At 42.4% G+C, this 20,167-nt stretch overlaps 1 protein-coding gene across 3 annotated transcripts in view; it reads right to left on the bottom strand.

Annotated features, from left to right (window-relative positions):
• The window catches only part of ST6GAL2 (ST6 beta-galactoside alpha-2,6-sialyltransferase 2), a 175,445-nt gene that overhangs the window by 20,211 nt on the left and 135,067 nt on the right, over positions 1–20,167 (bottom strand). For all 3 annotated transcript variants that reach the window (XM_048326734.1, XM_048326743.1, XM_048326723.1), the window contains one exon: positions 130–1,132. In XM_048326734.1, coding sequence (XP_048182691.1) covers positions 130–1,075 — 946 coding nt within the window. In that variant the 5' untranslated portion in view covers positions 1,076–1,132. The remainder of the gene's footprint in view (positions 1–129; positions 1,133–20,167) is intronic.

Genomic DNA, 20,167 nt, shown 5'->3' on the forward strand with positions numbered 1-20,167 from the left:
CAACTATGGTGAGAGACAACAACCAGACTTTACAGATCTGTACTGGAGAAGCATGAACCTTTTGAAAGATAAACCTGAACACACACATATACATACACATACACACAGGAAGAGATGCATGTCACCCACCTATTTCGTCCCCTAGAGAGGAGTTCAGTATTGCACCAGCAGACATAACTACTGCACAGCTCCCAAAGCCATGTGTATATAATTTGGCCAGTGGAATTTGGGGAACGTGCTTTTCCCATCCAAGAGAGGAGAAGGGAGCCTCCTTGCCATCTATTGTTTTCACATTCACTCTTTCTTTTAGCTCACAAAATAGCTGGTCTCCTGTCAACTTGGAGTTTCGTTTCCCCTTGAACCGCACCCCATGCTTATTGGTACTCAAATAATCTTTCATCGCCTTCTGCAGTCGAGGGTTTAGCATCTTGGAAGAGACATCCCCTTTCCAAAGCTTGTAAAGAAAGGATTTCGACATTGTGGAATACAGCCCATCCCAGTCATCAGATTCATCAAGCATCTGGCCTCTCCTATGCTTTGTGCTCCTTCTCCTCATTCTTCTCTGATGGCTCCAGTTGTTCTGTAAAATACTTCCTTTTGGATTATTCATGTCAGCTGAAATGAATTTTTCTATCTCTTGAAGGTGGTTGTGTGAATGAGGCTGACCAGCAGCAAATAAATAATCTTCGTTCACTTGGTAAAAAGCCCTTTTTGATTTTCTTCCTAACTGGGATGGAAAAAACTCATCTTCATTTCTAAAGGCCTCTTCCAATACAGTCCATTTCTTAGAATTTCCAGTCCCTGATTTAAAAGTACCTAGGAGATCTTCATTAAGAAGTACCTCATTCCCATCAATGGTTTCAGAGAATGATGGGTCATGAATGGCTCCCATGATGACTCTCTGCTTGCCCTGAAGGGGCAAAAGTCTCTTAGTTTCAATGTAAGAAAAGGAACTTGGAACTGGATCAGCAGTGTTGCTATCTGTAAAATAGATGAATATCACCAGGAAAAGCAGACCCCATGCAAAGATACCAAAGAGCATGAGTTGTTTCCATTGCTTCAAGTTAGGTTTCATGGCAATGCCTTTACCACCTCCTCTGTGTCTTGAAGTATTGGTGAAGGAAAATGAAACCTGTAAAGAACAAACACTATTAAAATTTTTTCTAAAAATAAATACAATTCAGAAATATATTAACACATATTGATAGATGGTGCAGAATTAATCTCCAAGCAGTAGCACAAAGGATTCAGTAGCAGAAACAGAACTCCAGAGCCTGCAGACACTGTAGGAGTGACACGCTTTGGCTGTAACCACACCATGACAGCTGCTAGCTACAAAAGAAGCTGGTGGCCAGTTTCTACAGTAACACTGGATCCTGCCTTCAGGGAGATTATGCGCCTGCCTGCTTCTGCTATACCGAGTGTAGCATTAAGAGAGCAAAAGCAAAACCCATGTCTGGCTGCATGCACAGTGGTACAATATAAGCTGTCTTCTCTTTACCACTGAAAGTCCTTATGCAGGGGAACTGTGAGCAAGCCTGTCTCCAAAGGGACCAGGCAGGGAGCATCGGCTCTAAGCTGCAGCTCTCCTCTGCCCACAGCCTGGAAAGGATGGTGCTCCGTGCATATCATGAGGGGCGAAGGGGAGAGCATCACACAAGTGGGTGAGAAGGGAACTTCTTCCTCAGTTGGTAAGAACTGGCACCGTAGCAGTGGCTACATCATTTGTTGCCTAGTACCAGACCCAAGTGAGAATGACTCCTGTACCTCTGCTACAGATGCTGCATGCACACTGAAGTGGCATGAAGGAGTTGTGCACTTCACAGTTGTGCCAAGGGTTTTGTATTTTCCAAAAAGGAGGATGGGTGGCACAACTATCTAAATACATTCCTTTATGATAAGATAGAGATTTACATAACGGGAGTGGGTAGAGAATGTCAGACCTAGACCTGAAAGTATGTGCCCTACTAATACCTGGGGGTTTTGGACTGCTTGTGCATTAGTGGAGGGATGCATGGTCCAAATGAAACAAAGTCTGACTGAGGGGGCCGTGTTCCAAGGAAAATACATAACACATTGCTAGACCATCGAGCACACTATGCCCTTACACGAACTCACTTGTTTAATCAAGTGGTGTGACTATCAGTTACAAGCCTGACTGAAGCAAATCCAGCCCTCCCCACCATAAGCCTTCCCATCCACCTCCCTTGCACCAGTCATTGTCAGCCTCACTTGCTACACTGCAGTGTAACTCAGTGTACTGATTAGTGTCAGATCACTTACCTGATCTGAATTAAAAACAAGCCAAGCCCCTTTTTCTGGAGTTTTCTTTCTAATCCATTTGTTGTAATGGACACTTAATGGCAGGACTTAAGAGCCACTTGTACCAGCCAGCTGTGATCAGCAAAGGGGAATGGGAGCAGGAGCAAGCTTGGATTTCATTACCAGCCTGCATCTCAGGAGCCACCACTTCATCACATCCAAACAGCACACACAGCTTACACGCCTCTGATAACACACTGCCTGCTCACACTGGCCATCAGGAGGGACCAAAACCACAGCTACCACACGCTATCACCTTTCTGCAAGCTGTTAAAGTACATCAAAGCTGAGTGCAAACCTTAAACCGAAGCTGTAACTAAGACTGTGTTTTCACATGAAAAAGAAGCCAGCAGTAACACCAGTATAAGATGTTCCCTTCTCTGTCCCTTGTTCCTGCACTGTGCCTCTGCTGCTGCCAACACCCCCGTGTATGGAACAGATACAGCAGGGGAATTACATGTTAGGGGTTACTTTTGTTTTAGTTTTGTTGGGTTTTTTTTCTAACTGGCTCAGCCCCTTTATCCACTTCGGTGTGGTCACACATCCAGTTGTTTCAGCACAAATGGGGAAATCGCCTACCACAATGCAGAGGCGAGAACAAACCGCAGGTGGTATTAGCAGAGAGACTTCAGGCTGTGTTTCTGCTGACCTCCTGAGAATGTGAGACCACACTATTACGTTTCCAAACACAGTCTATTTTAATGATCCAGACAAAGCCTAGAACATTAGACAAAGACAGTTGACTTTGGGGCTCAGTGCAGTGTCCAAACAGAGAGAGGATTCATAAAGTTACGCTTGGATGACCAAATTTCATTGCAATTTCTAATACAATGAAAAAAAAAAATCATGGCTGTGATAACCCAGTGCTCCACATTCGTTTGGCTTGGCTCACACAAACCACGTGGAAGAAACCTATTACTCCAACTGACCCATTTCCTCCTTGCGCTCTGCTGCTGCAAGATTGCTCTCTGCAGTACCTCGACACTCCCACACCTTCCAATTTTAAATCACTGCAGGTGATGTCCTGTGGGAGTTGCCTTACAGTATACGGCTGTTGTGCAAGTTAGGTCTGCCCTGAAGTTACTGCAACCTGCCCACTCATCAGTGTTCAGATGGTTCACATTTTTAAATCAGCATTCTTCACCCATCTGATCTGCTTTCATCTCTTTTTATCATTTTCCCTGATGTGTTTCCCCAGCACTTTTCAACACATGGCCTCCAAACCACTGTGTAAGTTAGTCTTTGCTCAGTCAGATGTTCCTCCTGCTGAATATACATTTCTTACAGGATCTGCAATGGAAGCATCTCGCATGATCTTTTTAACAGATAAGCTTGCAGGAAGTCAAAGTTATAAAGGAAGAGGTTACTAATATTTTCCACTGAGTCACGTAGCAAGTGCAGACACAATTTAAAGATAATCTGTAACAAAATCTTAGGATTGCTCATTTCCCCCCCCCCCCCTTTTGTTATTTTATAACCACAAGTTGATAAGAAATAGAAAGGATTAGCCTTAATTCACGCGTGAGACTACAAAAATTTCTAATTGTCTGTGATCATACGTGTTTGGTACAGCAGACTGCCTCAGCGTAAAAAATTAGTCAAGACTCAGTATTCAGGTTACAATCTGAAAAAGGACTGAGACACATTATTAATTATTTTCAAATTAAAGCAAACTAATATCTGCCCCCCGAAGCCCCCCACAGCAGTCATGTTATGAAAGCACACTCATCTTGCTCAGCATGCATGTATAAGCATGCATATGATTACCTTCTTTGTGCAGCAAAAAAATACCCAAAAAATACCCAAAAAAAAGGCATCTGACGGTATACTTGTCAACACTGCAAGCAAAAGGAGAGGCACCAGTGGGAATAAAACCAAAAACTTTACACATTAACTACTGCAGAAGCTTATCTGCAATTCCTCCTTGCAAGTGGGGCCTCAAAAAGGATACCCAAATCTCTTGAAGACTGGAGCTATGCAGGCAAATCTCTGTGCTGCTTTAATGTTTTTTGCTCACAAGAAATGCCTTGTCCTCCAGCAGTACAGCTGAGCTGGAAGCAAATTCAAGGTCATTACTGTATTAGTTGCAAGAGGACCTCTACAACCTCACAGGATCTTAAAGGCTGCGTGTGGAAAGCTGCACTAAATTCAGAGAAATATCGGTTTACCTTATCTCCTTCTACACTAAACATCCAGCCCTCTCCCCCTCAGCCCTTGCAGCTTCTCACACCTCGCAGTCCCTGGCTTTGAAAATGTTTGGGAGGAGAGGGCAGCCCTTTCACATGCTCCCCACCACCCTCCTGCTGGCAGCAGACCCCTCCGCTGCTCATGGGGGTATCTTCCTCTGTACCATCTGGTGATACACTTGGATTCATGCCCTGTGCTGCCTTCAGCAGCACATGTCAATTGCAAAGAGAAAAGCATTTGTGCAGGAAACCAGAAAGGACAATTGCAAAGAATTACACTGGCTAAATAAACAAAAACAGGTGGCTTCATGGGTGTAATTATTGAAGTCCACTGGATGCTTTAGGAATAAGCTTCCATGTCTTTTATCTATGCTCAACATACAGCTTTCAAACTGTTAAAGCAATTCTACACAAGTTTTTAAATTATCATCAGCGTTTCTCATTGTCTCCAACTTCACCCCCCTGCTGTAACAATCCTCCCTACTTACAGACTGCTGGAGTCAAAGCTGCTGCAGAGGAGGAGCAGAGGAATAAGTCTACCCCTGGGGGAAACACCCGAGACTTAACCCAAGCCAGCTTCCTCTTCAGCAGAAGTGATAAGCCTGTCTGCCCCAGAGGCTGAAGACCTCATTTCCCTACATATCTCCTTTCTGATGGGCTCCTTCAATCATTAACTGATTTAAGTTCCAACTGCCATATGGAGAATGGCTTTTTTCCTTTCCTGGTCTGGTCATTCACACAAAAGCCCTGGAAAACATGAGGCAAGGTACAAACCAGTGAAGTGGGAAGACTTATTTGCTTAATAGAAGTATTAGCAGCAGCTATGAAAAAGAAAGGCAAACCCCAATGGTATCTTTGAGGCATCCCAGGAAATAAAGGCAATTCCCCAGTGGAAATTAAAGGCTGATTTTCCAGAAGCAGCACCCAGTTGTGGGAAATTTCATTTTGCCATGCTAAGATGCAAGAAACCAAAGAGATCCCCCTCCCTTTACAAAGCCCATTGTTTTGCAACAAGGAGCACTTTTCATTTTTCTAAAGTAGGCCTCCTGACTATTTCTTAAATGAGAAGAGATGGATAAGGGAGATTTTTTTAATTCCTTTGAAACATTCCTTCCTTTCAACACTGTCTATTGTTGAAATTAATTTGTACAGACCCTGGCAGCTCAGAGGTCAGGATGGTTCAAGTTGATGTGCTAAGATGTGCACTGTTATGTTAAACAGGGTTTTTCTTAGCTGCAGCTTTGCAGCAAAGGTCACCACAGGGTTATTTGGGGTAGCAAATGTTAGCTGTGGGCAACCATTCCCAAGGGGCTGAGAATGAGACCAAGGATTATTTGATGGAAAGCTTAGGCGGCCTGAACAGATAGCAAATGCTCCGTTAGTTTGCTTCATCTCTTAGTCAGCTAATTCCAGAGTATTAAGAAACCTCTGGCATAGGGCAAGACAGCTGGAGGCTGCATTTCCAGGGTGGGGAACACACTGGTCCTCTCATGTGGAAAGTGCCAAATTGGTTTTAGTGTTATCACATCATTTCTGTGGTGGAAGCCATACAGTAGGCAGCAACAGACAGGCAAGCCTGTGGGGAGTGGTGACTGCCAAAAGATGTATATCAGCCTGTGGATGGCCTGGGCATTTGTCTTACTGGCTGTGATTAGGCCTCCTAATTAATAAATCTCTTTTGGACAACTTCCTTGTTAGTCCCGATAAATCTGGCTCTTTCCTTCAGAGGAGTCAAGCTGCATTCAGTATTTTTTGTGGCAACTGAAGAAACTGTCTTCTGAAATAAAGAAAAAACACCCAAAGAAATCTAAAGTAGAATGGTTTTTTTTCCAATATTGCCTTTTAAACCTATATTTAATTATCTACTTAGACAAAATTCCTTGGGAGGTATTCAAATAACTAACCTGAATCACCTACTAAATGTGAGCCAGGTGTCCCAAGTCAGAGCATTTCGAAAGAGCAGTTTCAGGTTCTTGCTTCTGAGGACACAGGCAGGCAGTGTGCTTGTTCTTAGGTCCTCTGATAAAACCTAGGATTTCAAGTTAAAGGGGGTGGGAGTGAAGCAACCCTTTTTTTTTTTTTTTTTAACTTGTTTTTACTAATGACCCATGTCCAGGAGCTTAGGCTGTAAGTAAATTGCCAAATATAGCGGAACTTGCAGTAAAACTCACTCAAGCTGGCAACCTGGAAGCTGGAGAAATGCTCAGTGGAGCTTCTACCAAGGAACGTGTCCTAGATTATTCTGTAGGAGCATAGGGGCTTAGACGCATCAGTCTCTGGGGCTTAGTGGAAGGTCAAAGTTATCTTCTGTGCATCTGATATCTAGTCTCCATGCTCCATCATCACGTTCAAGCTTCCTGGCACTGAAGCCAGCTATCACTTTCCCACAGCCCACAGACCACGTACAGGTTGTCCAAGTGTGGGCTGACAGGAGGGAAGTAAAAATAGCCATACCAGCTCTTAGCCTTCACATGCAGACTTTCCCACCACCAGTGGAAATGTTTAATGTGACAACAATGGTCAGGGAGAACCTGGTTTCCCAGTGACTGACTGCATCTCATAGGTCAACCTCCACCTACCCAACCTGCAGCAGCTTTTCTCAGGAGCCGTGAGAGCAGCTCTCACTCTGACATGCCCTGAGATTCACCACTCTAGCCAGGATTTCCTCACAAATTTCACGTCAGGGGAGACAGCTGAACCTCTTTGGCTTTTCCAGACTGGTTATGAGCTGACCACAGTCTTGTTATTCTAACTGAGGGTTTCTATAGAAATGTACTACATATCACTCCATATGAAATTCAGTACAACCTCAGCGTAAATCACTTCCAGGCGCTTTAATCAAAAATACAAAGGGGCTGAAGTGTCACACAGTTGTGTGAAGCCAAGCAGTTTTCACAGCATAACTCAAATCACCCCCCACAGCCTCTCAAGGAGCCCCTCACTGAGCCACATACTACCTGCACTCAGCCTTATCTACTTCTGACTTCTTTTTTTGCTATTTGCTCTTGCCACACCTTTGCTGTGTCCTGGCTCTGTTCACAGCAAGTTGCAAAGGTTCAAGGCTGCTTCAAGTTGCTGTGAATGCCAGCGGAGCTCGGTTCCACCACGGGACATGTGTGCAGAAATCACCACTGGGGCCACAGTCCCCAGCATGCCCTCACACACAGTAAAGAAGCACATGAAACATCTTTACTGCCCTTGCAGATCTACCAGCTGGGTGTTTTGGATGTGTTTTGGTCATATTTCAGCTGCCACAGCACTGTCTCTTGATCCAAACTGCAGGGGAAAAAAATCCACTTGTATCTACATCAATTTAAAACCACTGCAAATATCCAAAGACAGTGCAAGTCACTTTTCCAAAGTGAAATTCAGTATGCCCCTGCATAGTCATGGAGGGATCTAGGTTTGCACAAACACCATCCCAGCAGGCTCCACTCTTACACCTCAGTAGTTCCTCCGCAGATCAAACCACAGAGCCACACGAGGTTTTTCTGTGCTACCTTTGTGCAGCTCTCCTCCCTCTCACAAACTGCAGGTTGCAGGGGAACGGCAGTTGTTCCCAGGGGATCTGACCACCATGAAGGTCCTAGGAAGCTGAATGCTGTGCAGACTGAAACATCAAGCTGGCTGGAGATAAAAGCCAGGTGTAGAAACGAGGTGATCAGACTGATGGCCATCACTTACTTGCGCATCCTCCGCTCACACATAACCACATTATTAAGGTATTTAGTTTTATTGCTGCAGCGAGATCAGTGAGGAGGAAGTGAGTTGAACACCAACACAGAGGAAGAAGCAGGGGCTGGGGGAGGCTGGGGCACTGGGCCAGGAGAGAAGGAAGTCTGGCTTTAGGGCAGCACAGAGGGCAGGAAGGCAGAAAAGACTGAAAATAAACTATGCCCATAGTGCTGGTGGAGTAGCAAAACAACACCTGCCAGAGGCAGTGACACCTCAGCACCACAGGGATGAGAACTGGAAGCAAAAACTTCCTTCCACTAGAAAGATCACATCCTTCCCTTTGGGGAAGCACAATGAGAGCCTTGCTACTGCTGAGGGAAGGCTCCACCTGAGCATCCTACTCCATTCCTCCCAAGATGGGAAAGAGACCACCATTTTCCTTCAGCAGATGGGAAGCCTGGGTGAGCAGCAGGAACCACGCTGTGTCTTTTCCCCTTATTCTGGACAGCCAGTCCCAGGTCCATGTGCTGCTTCCTGCCACCACTGTGACTGGGGAAGGGGACACTGGAGCACTGACCCTGGCCCTTGCAGGTGGAGCATAGCCCTTGCACCAGGGCACTTTTGGACTGATCTTTGCAATGGATCAGCACCCAAAAGAGTTGCACATATTTTCCCCCGTGAATGTTACTTCACACGCCATGCAGGGATGCTCCACAATACAGGCACGGATGGTGCCTGAGGACACACAACACAAGCAGGAGTTTATGCCCATCTTCGGCACAGCCTGGCTTTCTGTGGGACTTATTATTTCCCACCCACATAATGAGGTTTTAATCCCATTCCCCCCAGCAAAAGCAGAGTTCAGGAGCAGCTTGTGCTTATGTTCTGTTTTCATGTGTAACTGAACAGGATGGCAGGAACCTCTTAATGCCCCAAAACAAGACAGAGAGGCGCAGAGAAGTGGATAATACTACTCTATATAGTGTCGAATAAAACAGAAGAAAAAAATCCAGCCAACAGACATAACTGCATTTGGTTCCCCTCCCTCATTTTAAGGGGCAGCTTTTGATACCATACTTGCAAAAACACGTAATTCAAAAAAGGAAGGAAGTGCTTTGAGGGTTTTTATTTAAAGCTTGACAGGATAAACGAATCACAGTCTCATTAAATCACACAAATCTCAGGCTGCACACAAGACTAAACCACGAGAAATAGGACGTTACAAATCCTCATGCAGTTCTACACTTCCAGTACAACAGCTCATTTTATTTCTGCTCTTGGCAAGGTTAGAATAAAAGGCTTCTTTTCTTTGGTCCATAAATGTTTTTAGATGCTATATTACTTGAACTTAACACAGCAGTAATTGCACTGAAAAAGGGCAATCTGAATTGCTTCCTTAAAGAAGGGAACATTTATACTAACACATACATGAACAGAGAGTGCAGCTAAAAAAGATCTGTTTCAATCCCATCACAAAAAACTTGACCAAATTCACTAACTCTTCCAGGCAGAAGTGATTGGAGAATTTTGATTTTCCACTCTAAAGCAGCAGCATTTCTGAGATATACTGATTATCCACGTCTCTGTGTAGCAGTATATTTTACATCTGCCACATACGTTCTTAGTGTATGTTTCTAACACTGTAGGAGCTGTTTTGCTTTCTTTTTAATTACCAACTTCTTTATTAGACTGTAGTTTGTCTTTTTACATTTGTTCCAGAAAGCAAGCAACTCAGCCCTTGTTTAAAAACTCTAATATAGAACAATGTTAAACAAATTGTTCTCAGCTCTATCTCAGTGCCAGTTCCCATTTGTTTATGTTAGCAAAGTAATTGCAGGAGGATATTTAGAAAATTATCATTGTTAACAGCTCATTTCTAGATATTCATATATATACATACAAACAACATGCCTTCTATGTGCTTATTTGCCTTAGTCCAAAAGCTTGAATGAAAAGTTTCACCCTGGAAGAAGGCTTGCCAAATTGAAGGATGAAGTCAGTCTAGCCCTTGTTACATTAAAATCTAAAAATGAAATTTCCTGGACTGAAACAATTTTCCCCTCTTTTTTGTATATTTTAATACTTAACATGCTGATACTACTTTTATACTTTAATACTTAACTATGCTGATAGTCAACCTACACTAGCTGGGATATTTTGGTTGGCTTCCTAAAGCAAAATGAAGTGGTATTAGTATTTTTTTCCCCCCATCTTTCTTTCTTTCTCCATTCTGGCACTGTTTTATGCATGGCCATGGACAAAATTAGTTTAAATTATGACTAGATCAACAGAAATCTCTTCTGTGGGGGATACAGCTGTTTTTAACCTGACATGAACCACTGGGACCTGAATCCTACCGGTCTGGAAATTTTACAGAGAAACAGGATCTGTAACAACTACCAGCATGAAACTAGTATGAGCAATAGTGAGAAACCAAGGTTGTTGTCTGGGTGCTTCATAGCTTTGCCGTTTGTCAATCATTGATGCCCACATGCAGCACACAGGAAGTCTTTTCTCCCAGCATCTGCCATTCACTCCCTACAAATACAACTGACTTTACAAGATGGAAGGTAGCAGAAAAAATATTAGGTTCTCTGAAAGCTCTGACACCATTAAAACAGTGAGAAACTGAGGTAAGTGAGAAGCAAGTTAGCTGCTAGTTCTCAAGATTATTTGCATTAGTTTTTTTTTTTTTGTAAAAGTTAGAAGGATGTGATAAGATTGAGACCATTCTCACTGGATATATCTGTGGAATTATCATTTGATGGTAATTTTCACCATCATAAGAGACAACAAAACCTAAAACCTTGCATTTTGAGATCTACAGGCTACTACAGATGAATCTGTGAAAGAATAAGTACTTTACTTTCCAAGATACTTGGTAGAGTTTTTGTGCCCTTATCTTTAGCATAAAGTCTCAATTTAAATACTGACTTTGAAACCTGAAGCTAACCAGTAATATATTCCCTTCCTTCAATTTTTCAACAGGGACTATCAAAATTTTCATTAATATATTTCTTAGTATTTCAAATGCTGGCTATGCATTTCTTGGTTTTCAGCCAACAGGAATGCCTTTGAAATATCACTGATTTCATGAAAAAGCCCTCCTTCTAAGACTACCCTAAAGTAGCCAAGACACGCAAACCCCTGCCTGTCTTTTGCACACTCTCTTTAGAAGATGTGGATGCATCTGCTAAGAAGGTGCCGATGAAGCACATCCTCCTGCCCAGCACGGAGCGTAGCCATGCTCGCATCAAGATGTCAGTAACCTCTGAAACTCTCCCTCTCCTCTCTTGCTGTGCACTGACAGCTCAGCATCCATGGGAACAGACCCCCTCACACCTGTGGCAAGGAGTAGCTGTGGTTTGCCCACACTGCCCTAGCAAATCCACCTGCTTGCTTTCCCAGGGAGCCTCTTCTGAGACAGTGCTTGCTTCTCTTCTGGTTCCTGCCCTTCCCAGGAAACAGGAGTTCTCCCTCACCATGGCACCATTTGCTGTTTAGGAAAGCTACTGGCAACACTCAGACCAACCACTGGGAGAATCAGGAAAAAAGTTCGCAAGGCTGGAGATGAAACATTTATGTGATTTTGACCCTTGCCTAGGATAATACAACCCCAACCCTTGCCTGCAGCTTTTAAGTGCTGAAGGCACAAGACAAGTAATAAAGTAAAGCCAATTCACTCCCCTAAATCAATCAGAAGAAGGTTTTCTCTGTCAACATGAAAAGAGACTGTTCTGAAAAAGAAATCCTTGTTTTAGCATAGATTGATTCCTTAGCAACACCCAATCCTGTCAAACATATTCTGCTGATGGGGTTTAGTCTTCCTTCAATCCCATTCAGACACTAAATAAATGGGGAAAAAAGTTAGTCTGACTTAAAAACTAATGCTTAACATTTCTAAAATTTTCAGGATTCTTGCTTTTATTTCCTGATTTACATCTATACTTCTAGTCAGAGTGTTAGTAGAGATGTTTTACTAACAGTTAAAACTTCTATAGCAGATATAGACAGTACTACACAGGATGACTGCAAACAAAGCAAAATTTTCCTACTTTCATCAGGCTGGGTTGTCAGGTTTTTTTAAATGTTAGAGAAGAATGCATTGAAGTTCATTCTAAAGACGGGTATAAAAATGCAAATAGATATATTAGCAGTAATCATAAATGATGTCAAGCAGTGACAAGACTCTTGTTCTGGTGTTCAGCTGTGTTTAATCTGCTCCAAACTCTTTCAAATTTTTCAGTATCTACACAAAACAGTCTGTTGTGCTTGCTCTGCTCTAGGAAAAGAGTGAAATTCATACAAATCAGTATTTGGACATGAGGCAGTACAGCAAGGTGCTGGTAATCTACCTGGAAATTCCCTACCCTGGCAGGTAGGACACCTGCCACTAGCAGTAAACCTATCAATCACCAAACCTGGTTTGGTGAATGATTAAACCAAATTGACCATTCCAATAAAGCAGAAGGAAATCTATATGGGAACAGTACATATGTTTTAATCAATTTTAATGCATTGTATAATTTCATAGTACTTCCAGTAACTGCAGTGACTTCTATTATATAAACCTTCCAAATGTGAAACATGATATTACATCTAACAGATGCTGGAGGACCATGAGAGACACGAGGTTATTCCCAGGGAGTAATGGCACAGCTATGTGTGTTCCCATTACCCCACCTGTGCATTGATGCAAAGCTACAGGAGAATTCTCTAGCACCTCACAATCCTGAAGTGACATTTAAGTAGAGATAAAGATTTTAAGATGAATTTGTGAGCAGCTGTTGAGTGGTCTACTTACAAACCACATTTATTCAAACATATCTTGTACCTCAAAGTCTGCTTTTCCACTTACAGAGCCCGAATCTGTGAAGAGTAACAGTCACAAGTTTTTGCTTTCAGCATAAGAGAACGAGCACCACCAAGCTTTTCTTACACAAGCAGGCAGACAGTATGTTATGCCCTACCAGAACCAAGACAAATATTTTTTAAAGCTAGTTATGGAGAAGCGAGTACCCACACCCACAGATCTGAGGTTCAGCTGTGGACCCAGAACATTGCTGATGGCATTTGCACAGAAGCAAGATCTCACTGCAAGTCAGAATCTGGATACTGTCAAAATTTAGTCTAAAGATGCTGTGCTGTTATAGATTTTCTTCTATTTTAACTACTTTTTCAGATTTCTAAACCTTTTCAGATTGCCCCAACAGCAGCAGAAACTATTAACAGTGAACTAATTTATGATGAAATGGACTTATCATACTAGAGATAATTTTTTTAAGCTTTAATTGTTCCAACTTGATACAGCTCTTAAGAATCCTATCCAATGTGCTTTCAGAAATCTCAATGGATAGTATTTATCTGGCTTATTTACTAATTACTTCCAAATTACAAGTGTCCCTCAGGTCTGAATCATTTTTGATGAAGGAAGGAACAGACTTTTTTACCATGAGGGAAGAGAAATTAAAGGAGAAGAATTTGTATGGTTCAGATCAGGCTAATGGAAAGTTTGATTTCTTTAAAGTGTTTTCTAACTTTATCACCACATGCAGTTAACAATTTGTATTTGCCAAGTCTTCTATGCAATTGCCTTGCCTAGATCTCCTAGGGGTTTTTTAGTAAAAGGAGATAATCATTAAAAGCTATGGCAAAAGCAGTATTCCAGACTGCAGATACTGTAAATGTCACACTCTTCATAAACAAACTGAGCATGGACAAGCACATGAGGACTAATCACGTGTTTTCAAGACACTTAAACAGAACATGCCCAAGGGTACACTGTAGAGGAGTCCATGTTTCCATCAGTGGGTAACATATACAGTCTCCTCTCCAGGAGTTGAAGAATCCAAGTTTATGTGAATTTTGTTATATCACTTTTCTGCCAAGCACACGGTTGTATGAAACAGGCACACTGGTGTCTTTAGTTTAAAATCAATTACTTGGCTTGGGCATGAGAGAATCAGGGGAAAAACAGACTTCTAGTGTATGACATTAGCTCTCTAAAAGCACTGTCTTTCTTGGAAAATGTAACACTGTTAATATAATAAATATGTACTCTATGTACTTTCTCTACTGCTACTATTTCTCCAGCATTTCAGCCAGTGACTGATAACTCCAGATTACAGTCGTGTGTCTCCTCTGGCATCACCATTATCACTGTAATTACCCCTTGATTTCCAAAATTCAGAAGTAGTACCTCTGTTCTGTTCCAAGACCAATGAACCACCCGCATTGCTGGAAGTCTTGACCCTGTGTGCTTTTCTCTTAATGACATTTTTATTTAGCATGCCTGTTTCCTAGTCACTTGACATTTTCCCTAAGTACTTTTCATACATGGGACTTGCAACTGTCTTCTTTTGTAACCTCACTTCAGATCGGTAGAAAATAAATGAGGGGAATCTTTTGCTTAAAAAGATACTGCATTTCAAAGAACAAAAACATAACTTTTTTGTTTAGCAACTCCGAATGAAAAATTCAATTTCTGTTTATATCCCTAAACCACATTGGAACTGATGTGGCATTGAGTTTTACTTTCTGAGAAACTTGGGCAGCAGGGTAATGAGGAACTCTCTTTGCTGCTCTGCTGCTGCTGACCACACTTCTGCTTTATAACCAATTCCAAACAATTGAGGGAATATATCACATATAAAGAGGCTGACTTTAATTCAGTGTTAAGGTAAGGAAGACTTCACACTCTATAACATATACTTACAGGGTAGATCCAGCACTCATAGTTTTGAGTCACAAAACCCCAGTAGTGTCCATCTAACAGCTTTCTTGCCCTTGCACAGTTGTTTTATTGTCCGGCTGTTAACATTCCTCCCTCTTTTACTTAAAATGTTAAAAGCCAGTAAATAAGGAACTAATATCAAGGATTTAATGGGATATTTTAATTAAAGTGTCATACTTTTAAAACTTTTCTTTAGAAAATAAGTGAGAAAATTCAGAAAAAAACAGGGTTTAAAGTGTCTCAATCAAAAAGCAAACTGCTGTGGGAAGATGCCTGTACTTTCTTGAGCTGGATCAGATGTCTATCTTAGCCATGCTGAATTTCTCAGCAGTCAAGGCTATGAATTACTATTGGCTGCTTGACTGATTAACCATGGTGCTGGTATGCCTGAGACCTTCCAAACACAGCAGGGTTATTGCAGCAGCAGACAATACTATAATATTGCAGTATTACAGGCTTTGCAGTTTTCTATTCCTTCTCTCAGCTTGTGCAACGCGTTTATGACACTCCTTGGAAACTTTCATCTGAGAGCATGGGATGGAGCAGCACCAGTAGTAACTCAAAGCTTTGCAGCTCTGCAGCCTGAAGAGTGAAGACATACTATTTCTAGAAACACCAAGAAGATAAAAATTCTTGGAGGTGACCTCCTCCTTCGAGGCCCTGCTTACTGAAGAAATCATGCAGACAGTCACTATGAAGGCACTCCAGTGCCGTGCAGTGATATCTGAGCTAACTCAGGAATCAAAAGAAGCATCCTCATATCTATGTATTTTGCTTTGCATTTCCTCTTTCATGGCTCTGGTTTTGGTGCTTTCACCACCTGAAGAATTCTCAAGGCACTTTCAACTGCAACTAGTTATTGTTTTAAAAAATAAAGAGCCTAGCGTCATACAGGACAGGAGCGAAGTTCCATGTATATAGTGTGCTCTACCTAGCGCTAGTGTCCCTATTTATCTCATGATGACCTTGCAAGAGCAATATGTATTCCAGAGACTGCAAGAGTTTATTCTTTTAATTCCGTGGTCCAGGAGTTTTCAGTAGGGTTTCTCTCCCGCTTGAAGCTTTTGCAGACTGTAGTGGTATATCTGATCACTGGTTTAAGTAGCTGTGATCACATTACCTGCACCCTGCACCCTTCTCAGTGGCTGTCTATATAGAGGCACATTGATTTTTAGCTGACTCTGTTGGTCTTTTCAGCTCTCCTAATAATAACATGCCTGAGCAACTAGAAAGCCTACTGATCCGTATTTCACACAAACACCCTTTTACAGGAATTAACCCATAGTAAACTACTGTAACGATTGTATTTTTGGTGTGGGGTGTGTTAGGCAAGAAGCAGGAATGCCCCTGTGCTACAGCTGCTAGCCAGTAGCAGTACAGATGGCAAACAGGACAAAGACTGGCCTTGCACAGACACACACAGCACTTCCTGGCCTCATTGACTGTAGAGTTTGCAGGTGTTGAGTGGTCCTGCCTAAAAGACAGCCCTACCAAACAGAGATGCACAGCACCCTGTCTCTTCAGGAGCAGCACCTCCTAACTTCTGCCAAGTCTCTTCTGGAGCTTTATAACTTAAGCCCCTGAAAGAAAAATACAGACAAGCAGTGACTTCAAACACTCTCAGCCCCTGCCTCAGGGTGAGGGCTCATTCCAGCCTGACATCTGTTCCAGCCCTGCCTGCTCTGTCTATAAAATGGCTCAGTCAAACTAATTCAATGTCTTGAAATACAGCATATTTAGAGACCTTTGTTCACTTGGCTCCATCTAACAATACCAAGTATCTGCAATGGCATGCTGTGGTCTTCACATCATTCAGAAAATAGCACTCAGAGCAGAGGAAAGGGCTGGTGCACAACCAGGTCCCACGCCTGTACAGAAGTCACTGCTAAGGTGCCTCTAACTTGAAAAATAAAAGGCACTTCCAGACCCACAAACATTTACTCTATGTTTTCTAATGCCTATCTGAAATCTTGCAATTTTGGAAGCTAGACATTTCAGCCTGCAGATATTTAGACACAACAAAGAGCAGCCCAAATGCACACATGGACAATACTGATCCCCATCTAAGGCCATTGCCACCCTTACAGCATTCCACAGCAGGAGCTGCCACAAGGGAAACCCTAAATGCCAAGCTGGCCATCAATGAGAGACGTTTTTTGCCTGGAGGTGAGAGTGTGACTAGGCCAACAGAGACACTCTCTTCTACCAAGTAGAGAGGGAAAAGCTGTACTAAATAGTGATCTCTCAAACCAGACACTCCAAAAAGTGATAGTACGGTGGGAGTAGGGCTCCAAGTGCAAATCCTTCTCCAGCAGTTACAGGGCTAATGCTTCTGCCTTACCACATAAGCCTATAGCCAGCCATGCACAGTCTGGCTCAACCTATACTGCTCTGAATTTATCCTTTAAAAAAAATCTGAAATAAATAGCAAAAATACAATCAGTCTGAACAAGCAGTGAACAATTACAGTGGAATGAATATAACTATGCACAAATATTTCTAATGGAGAGATTAGCTTTCTATAACAAACTCTGGTTTTAACCTTCCTAAGTTCAACAAAGTAAAACCCAGTCACATTAAATTTCAGAGTCATGGTCTCATGCCAAGGAAAGCTCCACTGGAAAGTCTGAGGTAGATCGGCCAAGGCATCTTGAAGATATGAGAGTTCCTGAAAAGTGAGGTGTTCTCCATTTCTTGGACTGTTCCCTAATTTTTTTTGGCTCACCATAACTTAAAAATGGTAGGCTTAGACATTCCAAACTTGCTTGGCTACTACTGGTGCCTTTGACTAGTTGCAGGCTATTTTATTACTAAATGTGGGTTTGTGCAAATTCCGAGCGCTGCAGTTGTTAACAGCACATGTTGGCTTGTGCATTCCGCAGGCAAGCCAGCCTGGCCCACTGCAGGCTTCTCCATCACCTCATCAGCTGTGCTCAGGAGGCAGCACTGAAGCCCAGGACCCTTCCCTCAGGTCCAACTGGGTGTAAGAACTTGGCTGGACTTTACAGGTTCCATGGGGAGACATTCTGTCAAGCTGGAGAGGAATGGTCCTGGGGTGCTTCCCAGCCTTGCCAGTAGCAAAGTGCCTCACTCGGAAAGGTAAGCACACGCCAGACACAGAGGGTTTCCTTCTCTGACTTAGTGTTGTCCTCTTCCTACTCCTTCAATCCATACTTAGCCTTACTCTCTGATGAACCCAAAAAATTTTCTCAGTGAACATCCACATAACTCCCAACCCTCTCCTCCATGGATTACTGATCCAATCTATTTTCCATTTATACGGTGATTGCATAATGTGTGCTGGGGTCCGGGTGCTTCTACTGCAGCAGATTCCCCCTCTCTGCTCCACTCTCTTGGTCTCCAAGGCCCTCTTCTAGACTAGGAGCCTTGTACACATAGACACAACATAGGGCATTAGACCTCTGGACAGGAACACCCAGGGGGAAGATTTCAGCCCTCAAGAAGCAAATTTGCTCCCCTGAGCAAACTTTTAATTTGTCTGAAGAACCCTGGAGAGACTGTGGGTAAGGAATTCACTCCTGATGGAGACCGTTCTGCTGACAATCTTGATTTTGATAACAGATACTATGGCAACCACATGTATCACTTGACACAGCCTTCAGCATGGTCAACCACTTTAAACAATTCTCCTTAATCTTTGATACATCTTTTGACAATGACTATCACCTGCTACCTTGCCAGGAAAACAAGCAGTGCACAGCGGTGGGAAACATTAGGCCATTAAAACACTTCCCGGTGAAGTATGTTTCTACATGGAAACAGTGTTACAAAGAGACCTATTCTTTTTGAGATGCACACATGCACGACTCCCATTCACAGGAGCTATGTGAGTGAATCCAAAGTAAAATAGGCTCAAAAGTGTCCACATTTACCAAACACTGATCCCACACAGAAAGTGCCTTTTAAGAATGACATATCCTTTGACCTTCTGCATCTTACTTCTGCTCTTCAGAAACAAAAGACTTTGCAATGACCATGTCCCCCACATTAAAAAACAAACCTGGCACTATAATCACCAAAAAAATCCATAAAATAAAAATTATCTACCTAATAGGCAGTAAGAACAGAAGTTTTTTTCCACATTTCTTATCCAATTGGAGATTTATCAGAGCTCTTTTATTTGTACCATCTTCAAATATCTGTTTCTGTCACCTTTAAAATGCAGATAATCTAACTCAGAGGTGTGCTCTTCTCAGGAGAGACCACACAATGCTCAATCAAATTCTACAAAATACATAGCCCTCTGCTGGGTCGGCACCAACCTGCAGAGGGCCAAGGAAAAGCTACAGGAAGAGGACTTCTCGCAGTCTCCCACAGAGATCCAGCCTCCACTGCCCTTTGGGAAGGGTGCTTCCCAGCTCCAGCCCTCCTGCCGCCCTGTGAGCTAATGAAAAGAGCATGAGGAGGATCTGCAGGCGCTTTCCTCCCCCTCTCAATCCACAAAGGGCGAGTCACAGTCTGACCCTAACTTAACACTCAGGCTGTAAACTTACTTAACACTTGTAGAAGAATTTATTTTTTTCAAACATACTGATGGCAGCATATGGCCCATCGACAGGTTTATTATTATAAGACACTTTTTCCACCAGGTTATAGTCTTTTTTATAAACATATGTTTCAGCACATAATAAACCCCCTAAGAACTGTTTCTGAAATGTGCAGGCACAGAAACTACTTTTCAGGGTTTGTCAAGACAATGAAAGAAACAATGTTTAAAGAGACTTCCATTTTTCAAAAGGTTTTTCTCTATATGTCTTTTAAATCCAAGGGTACTTGAGAGTTATGTATGCTTAAAAAAAAGAAAGAAAAAGAAAAGTGAGTTGTCTTTGTTAACGCCACATTCTTCTCTATTTTGTCAAAGCAGTCCTTTTTAAGGACTATGGTCCTTTAAGGTCCTTTACTTAGTAAAACTCCTTCCACTAAATAGACCTTTTAACTATGCTTTAAATCAGGACACGTGGTTTATGGGTGAATGATAAGATTCCGAAAATTAGGTGGCATATTATAAAGAAACTGTCAACACCACACTGCTACAGTCACGCGAACTCATCTGTGCAAAGCCACCCTGGATACTCTGTGCCCTTCAGCTGTGCTAATAAAGATCTGCATGTGGAGTCAAGGTGGTTTGATCACCAACTTCCATCCATCCGCAACACTGTATCCAAGTTAAATGTCTAAAAACAGATCACTGCTTGATTTTGCTATAGACCACATTTGTGTTCTTAAGAAA

The sequence above is a fragment of the Corvus hawaiiensis genome, chromosome 2 (assembly GCF_020740725.1).
Source record: "Corvus hawaiiensis isolate bCorHaw1 chromosome 2, bCorHaw1.pri.cur, whole genome shotgun sequence".
NCBI lineage: Eukaryota > Metazoa > Chordata > Aves > Passeriformes > Corvidae > Corvus > Corvus hawaiiensis.